General features: G+C 62.4%; 1 protein-coding gene across 1 annotated transcript; it reads left to right on the forward strand.

Annotated features, from left to right (window-relative positions):
• Positions 1–1,485: 1,485 nt before the first annotated feature.
• Positions 1,486–8,234, forward strand: LOC113203666 (uncharacterized). Its single transcript, XM_026418459.2, has 6 exons — positions 1,486–2,312; positions 3,542–3,688; positions 5,618–5,892; positions 5,974–6,193; positions 6,290–6,917; positions 7,011–8,234. Exons 1-6 carry the CDS (start codon positions 1,727–1,729, stop codon positions 7,957–7,959), a joined length of 2,805 nt encoding a protein of 934 aa, XP_026274244.1. The 5' UTR covers positions 1,486–1,726; the 3' UTR covers positions 7,960–8,234.
• The last annotated feature ends 320 nt before the right edge of the window (positions 8,235–8,554 follow it).

An 8,554-nucleotide genomic window follows, 5' to 3' on the forward strand; every position in this document is an offset into this window, starting at 1 on the left:
TGAACCCCCTGATGCTGATGGCGCCCACGCGCCCCTGCATGGCTCGGAGCGGCGAGCACGTGGAACCCCCCGGCCGCGAGGGCGCTTCAGGGGGCTGCAGGAGCACGCACTCCGTCTCGAGCCGGGCCGTCAGTTTGGGGCAGGGCATGGTTCGGCGGCAGCTGACTGGCCTCTGAGCGTGGTGGCGGGGTGGGGCCGCGGCGACCGGGCCCGCGACTCTCCATCATTTCCTGTTCCCTTCCTGTCGTCGCGCGGCTTGGCCGGCGCGCCGTCAGCCGTCACGTCAGAGACACGCCCGGTGACACGCCGGTGACACATTACGGCACATGGTATTGCCCCCCGGCGGCCTGCCCGCCTGTCCTGGCCACTCCGGTTCGGCGTGCCGTCCAGTCAGCCCCGCAGCCCCGCAGCCCCGCCCAGAGAAAGTGAGGCGGGGCGCGGCGGCGGGTGGCGGGGTAGAGGATTACTTCACCTGTCATTTGTTTGATCTATCTCCGCCATGCTCTGCCGCGCTCGGCTCACACATGCACATACATGAGCACACTGCACACCGCAGTGCACATACACATACACACACTACATGCACACAGCGCACACACACACACACACACGTGGACAGCCCGGCTCCTTGTTTATCTGCCAATCAGGCCTTGGTGGCGACCCGCAGGCGCGTCGCTTGGCGGTTTCAACACAAACGTGACGCGCCGGGCATGCAACCCGTCGAGCCCGTGCAGCGGTCCGAGACGGTGGCGCCCTGTGTCGCCCTGGCGGCGTCTGGCCGTGATCGCGCTCCCGTCGGGGTCCACGATGACGTCCCAGGAAGTCGCTCTCAGGGCACGACGTAAAGTGCCCGTGGCGCGGACACCGGAGCCGACACCAACCCCTCCCCTCCCCACCGACAGCTCTCCGGGCGGCGCCGCCGCAGTGGAGGCCAGGCCGTGTTCCCTCCGGGCGTCGCGACGCATGTCACGGGCTTACCGAGGCGTCGCTTACAGTGTCGCGGAGTGTGACAACCCCTCCCCCCTCTTCTCACCGCACCACGGCCCCGCCCCGCCACTCCTGCCCCGGCCGCGCTGCAGACTTGTTGCTAGGCCATAAAGTCGGCAAATAAGAAAAGTGAGTACGGCAGCGCGCGGCTCCGCAGTGCTTCGCCCATCCCAGTAAAAGGTCAGAGTGGTCGCTGGAGTGGATGCAGGTTTGCTGGAGCTGAGCCCGTGGGCGTGGCGGGGCGCGGCGGGGCGAGGTGGGGCGGGGCGAGCAGCGTCGCTGAGGAAGTCCCCGCGTGCAGCCCCGCCGCGCCGAGAAGCGCAAGCCATGTGCGTCTGCCTTGCGATATGGTCAAAAACAACTCATCCGCATCGGCGTTAATCCCCCTCGGGCCTAAGCCTGGATACGGCAGCGGGCCGGGTCGTTACTCCTGGGATGGGCGCGGCGTCGCCTGACCGGGATGGAACCACTCGTCACGGCCCACGCAACGGCGTTGTCGCCCGGGACGCGACGGATGGCAAGATGGACTGGGCCGCGGCCGCCTCTGAACCTGTTTGCTTGACTCGCCTCGTCTTCTCTGTTGCAGGACACCCGCCAGCACACTCGCCAGCACACCCGTAGCGGGACACCCGCCTGACCCCTCCGGGACCACCCAATGGCCTGATGGCGGCCGAGCGCAGCCTCCGGGGCCGGAGTCGCAGCCGGAGGCGGAGTCGTCGGGAGGGTGCAGAATGACATCATGAAGGGCAGCGTGGCGGTCCGGAGGGCTTCGGGGGCACCCCCTCCCCACCTGGGCCCCCACATGGGCCTGGGCCTGGGCCCCGGCCACCACCACCATCACCACCACCACTTCCCGCCCATGGCCGTGGACAGCCTGCACCACCACCACGCCAACAACCACAACAGCCACCAGCACATGGCGCGTGTCAAGGCGGGCGTGGCGCGCACCACGTCCTCGTCCTCGGCCGCGTCCTCGTCCTCCATCCTGTCGTCCTCGTCGGGCGGCGGCGGCGCCCACGCCAAGGCGGACGCCAGGCTGACGCCGTCCTCGGTGTCATCCTCGGGCGGCGGCACGGGCGGCCGGGCTGCCGCCGGCAGTGAGCGCCTCACCCCGCGCCGCTTCCTGGAGAAGTACTCCCTGCCCAGGGTGGTGCGCGTGGTGGCGGAGCAGGGCAGTCGGCAGCCGCTGAGCGGCCCGCTCGCCCAGCCCCTGCTGCTGTACCGCCAGTACACCAGCTGCAAGGTACTGGCCAGGAGCCTGCGCAGGGACAAGCACGCCGCCAGCGAGACAGGCCCGCCGCTCGTCATCCCGGACTCGTACCAGGGTAAGCACTAAAACTCACGGCTGAACCTGAGCCGAGCCTACTCGTACATGACGGCCCATTTTAGCCCATTTACTCCCGCAGGCACAATAATGTACCGCCTACCCTGCCCAACTCTTCTCTTTGCTTTACGTCCCTTTTGCCCCCCCCCCTCCCCAAGTCTGCAACATTGTATGACTCCTCTCTTCTCGGAACTGGCCACTCTCCATGAAGCCGAGAGGCGCATAGTCCAAAACTAATGGCTACCCGTGGAGCGGTGGCTGCCGGCCGGGCACACGCATTTCTCGTTTGAAAAGACGAGAAAGTATTAAAACAAAACAAAACCGCGTACCAGCAAAGATGATGCTATTGTACCGCAGCACGCAGCTGACGGCTTCCATCGGGGGTCCGGCCGACACGAGCACGCGACAGCGACGGGAATCTCATCGCGCAGACACCTCCGCCGACACATGAGCTCCTCGCTGCTGCCCGGCCCATGCGGCCCATGCCGTCGCTAACGGCGCGCACTTCGTTTTTCATCGTCGCGCTCGCGCACCCCGCCCCGCCCCACCCCGCCACCCTCTCACCCTCGGCGCGGCGCGGCCAAAGCCTCATCTGGATCGCATCAACGCGCGGAGCGTCGCTGAGCGATATGAGCTGCTTTTATGAGGGCTAATGGCCATTCTTTTTCTTCATTTACTTTTTGCTCCCGCCGCCTGCCTGCCTGGGCTGGCGAGTGCGGCGGCGGCGGTATGGTATGGTATGGATGGAGGCCCCTTTGAGCACCGAGCTCTTAAATTAATCGGAAATTCTCCCGAACGAGTGGTTGATGGGGCTGGACGGTGCAGGTCGTAGCCGCGGCGGGGCGGCGGGGCGGCGGCGCCCATAGACCTGCCTCCCTCTGCTGATTATGAGATGAGTAAGGGCCGAGCCGAACTAAAGGAACGCAGAAGGCCAGGCCGAGCTACCGCCTGCCCGGGCGGGGCGAGCGGGGCGGGCAGAACTTGCCCCCGGCCAGCTCGTGGGATCGCAAAGCGAATCCAAAGTGCCCCCCTCCCCCTCCCCCGGGGCCCCCATACGCGCACATTGCGCGTTTAATTCCTTCACAGGTCAGGGTGGGTCAACGTAATAAATGAGTACAGTCAAGTCCCTCTAAGGTCTAAGTGATCATCACTCCACCACTTAAATAACTGACTGCAAGTGATGTGCCCCGACGAGGTCCGTCGCTGATTTGTTTTTCTGTTTTTTTACAGGTTGGTTTTCGCTCGTGCGAGAGCGAAGTCTCCAGACCCGCGCCAAGGTGTACACGACGATCCAGCAGCTGGTGAGCGCGCGGGTGGCCGTCTTCCTCAGCAAGGGCTCGCTCACCGGCTTCAAGCTCGCCCACTCGCCGTCGCCCGGTCAGTGCACTGCGTAGCCGCGTATGGCGGACAAGAGGAAGGAATAAAAATATTTTCGTCTTGGAAGGGAGGAGAGGCCACCATGTATCCACGCAATCAGATATCTATGTGTTGTGTAAAGGAACGGGAGGGGGAGGTTTCCGATGGATTTTCCTAACCGAATATGATAGGGGGGGGGGGCTGAAGAGGGGCAGGAAGCGTGCGGTTGGAGCGTGCGTTACGGTACCGTCCGCTGCCTTCGTGACAGCTCGCAACAAAAGTCTCTCGCGTTATTGGCGGCGCGGCCAGCGGCTCACCGCGGCGGCGTGGCGCGGCGTGGCGCGGCGTGGCGCCGCATGCCGTGCGACTGGACTCCAGAGACTCCAGTCACTGGATAGCAGATGGCTCGTTTTGTCCAGCAGAGTGAAGCGAGCGGGCGGAAGCAGGGCGCCACCAGGACGCTCAGACTCGGGCTCCAGTGGAAGGGCTCGCGCTGACCTGGCTGGAGACTCCAGCGGAAGGCCATGGTCCTGGTATAATGGGGGCTCCAGTAGGAGCTGGAGCTGTAGGCTCGAGCGAGGCGAGGCGCAGTGGCGGCCCCGCCGAAGAGTTTGTGGGGCTGCAGCTCGGCCACGGGGGCCCCGCGGTGCCGAGGACGGCCTCACCCCTGACCTCATCCTCATCCGCAACCCCAAGAGCCGTAAGAGCCTAGGCCGTGGGCCATTACCCGCCAGCGGAGGCGGAGGCAGGCGGCGCCGCCGCGGGTAACGGGGCAGCGGCCATGGACACAGCCATGGTTACCTCCGTCTCGAGATAAGCCCCGCCGCTCCATGTCGTGGATTTGTCTAATTTTTAAAGGCCTCCCTCGGCGCGGCCGCGGCGTGCCGCTGGAGGTAATGGACGGCTCACCGACGTAACGCACGGCCAACGGAACTCCACGTCCTGCGCCATCAAACACTGTTAGCATTGCTCGAGGGGAGCCCATGGCCCTAGCAGGGGCCTAGGCGGGGACCGTGCGGGAGAAAGAGCGGGGGAAGAGGGGGAGAAGGCCGCGGGGGCCCTCTCAAAGTCGTAAAGCAGTAGAGACACCTCCGAGCACGGCATTACACACTTATGGACATGGAGCAAGTTGGCACTCTCCTCTTACTTCGTCACTCACCCTACACCCTACACGACGCAATAACTTGGTGCGGGGAGCGACGTCTTGTACTGCTTTTACAGGACAGGCAGTGACCGCGACTGATCCACGGATTCTCGGCATGTTTAAAGCTAGTTCGTTGTACTTGTACTTACCGGACTCGGGGTGCCACATTTGTAATGGACGCTATTTACACTAACTCCATTACGACACAGGGTATAGTTTAGCAGAACGTGTTGCGTGCAAATCAACTGACTGCTTAAACTATTCGTTTGCAAGACGAATTAATCTCCGGTCAACAGAGTACGACCTACTCTGTAGTCTATTTTCTACAAGATTCATCCGGTGGGCTAAACGCCTTTCTGCGCTCTAATATCGCGAGCGCAAACGCATCTTGCCTTCAAGTGCGCCGTTGTGGACCGTATCTCTGCTTTGCGAACGTCATGTATCAGAGCGGTACGATCACAAATAGAGAAAGAGGCAGGGGGACTGGTGGAGTCGTAGACAATACGACGACGACCAAATGCTACTGGGGTTTAGCACGGCACGGGTGGGAAGGGGAGGGGGAGAAATTGATGAGCAAGAAGCCCTCCTAACGCTGCCTCATGATAGGGCTGATCAAGCTGCCTTATTAACGAACGCCGGGGGAGGGGGTCGGGAGATGGTATCATGTGGGTTACGGTACGCTACGGTACGGTACGGCCCCACCCAGCCCAGCAGCGCGCTGGCCACGGCCGCACTACGAGCAGGTACAGTCTCGCGAGCAACCTGCGCCACCTCTTCCACCCCATGACTTTAGCTGTGCCCCGCAGGTGTGGACGGTGACGGCGGACTGTCGGGGCGGCGCCTGCAGTACGCGCGCAGCACGGTGCGCGGCGGCCAGGTGCTCCGCCTGCTGGCGGTCTTCGAGGACAACGAGGCCGGCTGCTCTTCCGCGAGGTCCCGCAGGGGCCCCGGAGGCCCCGGTGGACTGGGCGCCAGCGGCCTAGGGAGTCGGGGCTCCGGCCTGGGCCGGGCCCTGCCCCTGAGCAGGATGGGCGGCGGCCAGCCCACGCAGTACGCGCAGTGCCTCACCGCCAGGAACGAGGTAAGCGACTTCGCTGACGAGGAGCCGTCGCATCGACCACCCCGACGGACTGTGCGCACTCACCGCCACCCTTGCCTGCAGTCCGTGTTCGTGCCCGTCTCCGCCGCTGGCTCCTTCTACGCCGTGGCAACGGACGACGTCGTCGACGGAGACGCGGACCATGGCGAAGTCGACGTGGACGTCGACCTCTCCCGGGTGTACCAGTTACCACAGTTACTCCGGCTGACGGCCGAGCCCCTGCCCGTCAAGGTGCAATTGGTGTGCGGCCCCATCCAGAGCCCGCTGCCGGGAGGCTTCTCGGGTGAGTGTGTTGGTTTTGCGCGGTGTGCAGGTGCTATATGGCAGAAGTGAGAATGTACATGTACATGTACTGATGTCCGGGCGGTTTTTGTCGCAGGCCTGCTGGTGCTGGAGGACTTGCAGCAAGAGGACGTGATCCTCGCTTGCACGTTACCTCGGTCTTGGGCGATGCCCTGCGCACCCAGCTCAACCACCAACTCTACCACTGCCAGTGGTGACACACCAACCAGCCCTAGCCCCACTCCAACCCCCATCCCTACCGCGACCAACACCACCTCTTCGTCGTCGTCGTCATCATCTCCGCCACCGGAGGACAGCAACGCCAAGCCCGTGTTCCTGGAGATGGACGCGGACTCCAAGTTTCTGCTCATGCGCCCATTGGCGAGCCGCGAGGCAGAGGCGCGCTTCTTCAAGACGCCGTTGTTGCGGAGGGTGCTCGCGCACTGTCGGGAGCGTGCGGACCTATGGTCCAGCCAGATCAAGGTCACCCACCACGTGTTCCCAGCCGTGGCGGGTGACACCACCACCGCCTCCACACCCACCACGCCCAGTCCGATCACCCCCTCGGTAGTCGCCTCGACCACCTCTGGCGGCAGCACCAGATCGCCGTCAGAGAATGGGTCGCGGGCCATCCACGCCCTCTTCAGGGTCAAAGAAGGCTCCGCACTGAGTGGCAAGGCGTCCTCGCTGTCCTCGGGTGGCACCAAGAAGTCGCAGTCCTTCAGGTAGGCGAGGAGCTTTGACGGCTCTCCGGAGCAGACTTTGCTCGTAGGTGCAATGATTCCAGTGACTGTTCTGATTGTACAACTTTTTCACAGGTACGCGTCCCCGGCTATGATGGGCTCGAGTAGCGGCAGCAGTGCGGGTGGGGGGAAGCCTCCTAGCGGCGCCTCCTCCGCCGCCACCTCCGCGACAAACGCGACGGGGGCGGCGGGCCGCGGCACGCATCGCGGAACCCACCACCTGCTGCAACAGCTGCAGAGCCTCTCCGGCATCAAGAACCTCCTCCGCCGCTCGAGCAGCGTGTCGCCGCAGAGCCCTCCGCCACCGGACGTGCCGCTGTCCGTAGTATTTCCAGAGCTGTTCGGTCTGGCAGCCCCTAGCGCCTCGGAGGATGGGGAGGTCATCGCGGCCGGCAGTGCGAACGGGGTTGGGCCGGAGGCTGGCGTCCCCGGGGTCACGTCCATCGCCGTCAAGCACGTCGCCATCCCGGCAGTGGGTGTGCCGCCCCGGCAGCAGCAATCTAGCGCACCACCCCAGCAGCAGCTGCGCTTCTACGCGGACGAGCTGCCCTACGGCAGAGTCGCCGACGCACTGCCAAGCGCGCTGCCCACCAGGCCACCAGTCCCGCGGGGGCCCAAGTCCGCTGTCGCCCGAGGGCACACCCCACTGCGGAGGGGGCGCGGTCGGTCCCTCTACGACGAGGCGGAAGAAGAAGAGGATGATGACGAAGATGAGGATGACGAAGAGGAGGAGGAGGAGGTTCGAGGCGTCCGCCGACGTAGCAATAAGGACCATGACGACGAGGAGAACATCTACGCCGAGATCTGCGAGTGTCCGCGTCGGAGACGGGGAGTTGTGGTCTCGGGGGCCAGGGTCATCCTGACTACTGCGTGCTCTGAAGAGCGGCGTGGCTATTACACGTTCGCCTCCGCCACGAGTAAGGATCAGTACTACACGGGGGGCAGCGACGGCACCTTCTCGGGGACCATGTCCTCTTCAAACCCCTCCAACCCAGAGGAAGACATATACGATAACGTGTGCTGAGACTGAGGGCGGGTCCTGCGAGGGCGCCCTCCAAACCGTTGTGCGTTCTTCTTTAAAACACTATGCAGGTTGAAGCCTATCTTTGTTGTAAGGTGCTACGCTGAAACTATTTTGGAGATGCTCGACGCACAAGTAATGTGATTCCCCAGCCGAAGTCCTGTAAATATTATTATAAACGAGACATAAATGTCTTCCAAATAATGTTGTGTGTGGGATTTTGTGACTGGATGACTTTTACCATGTACATAAATACAGTAAATAAAACAAAATTTGTACTCGGTTCTGATTTTCATTGGGTGTGGAGATAGAAAGAGGCAAGCAATCATATTTTTTCCTCATATATTTTGTTTTAGATAAGAATATGGTCAGGAAAACTAAAATTTATAATCACTTTCGCAAAACGGAAAATACAAATAAGGAAACATCAGATTTCATAACTAGCTAGTTCTAAAACAGGTTAAGAAGCTTACCTGCACATCAGAAAAATGGTTTGTAATTTTCAAAGGGCAACGGGCAGGATATACTGCATCGGATATGGGTTATCCATATTGCTACAAAACTGACACCAGCTACATGTAGATTCAAAATTCAGTTT

The sequence above is a fragment of the Frankliniella occidentalis genome, unplaced genomic scaffold (genome assembly GCF_000697945.3).
Source record: "Frankliniella occidentalis isolate FOCC.00 unplaced genomic scaffold, Focc_3.1 Scaffold5598, whole genome shotgun sequence".
NCBI classification, from domain to species: Eukaryota; Metazoa; Arthropoda; class Insecta; order Thysanoptera; family Thripidae; genus Frankliniella; species Frankliniella occidentalis.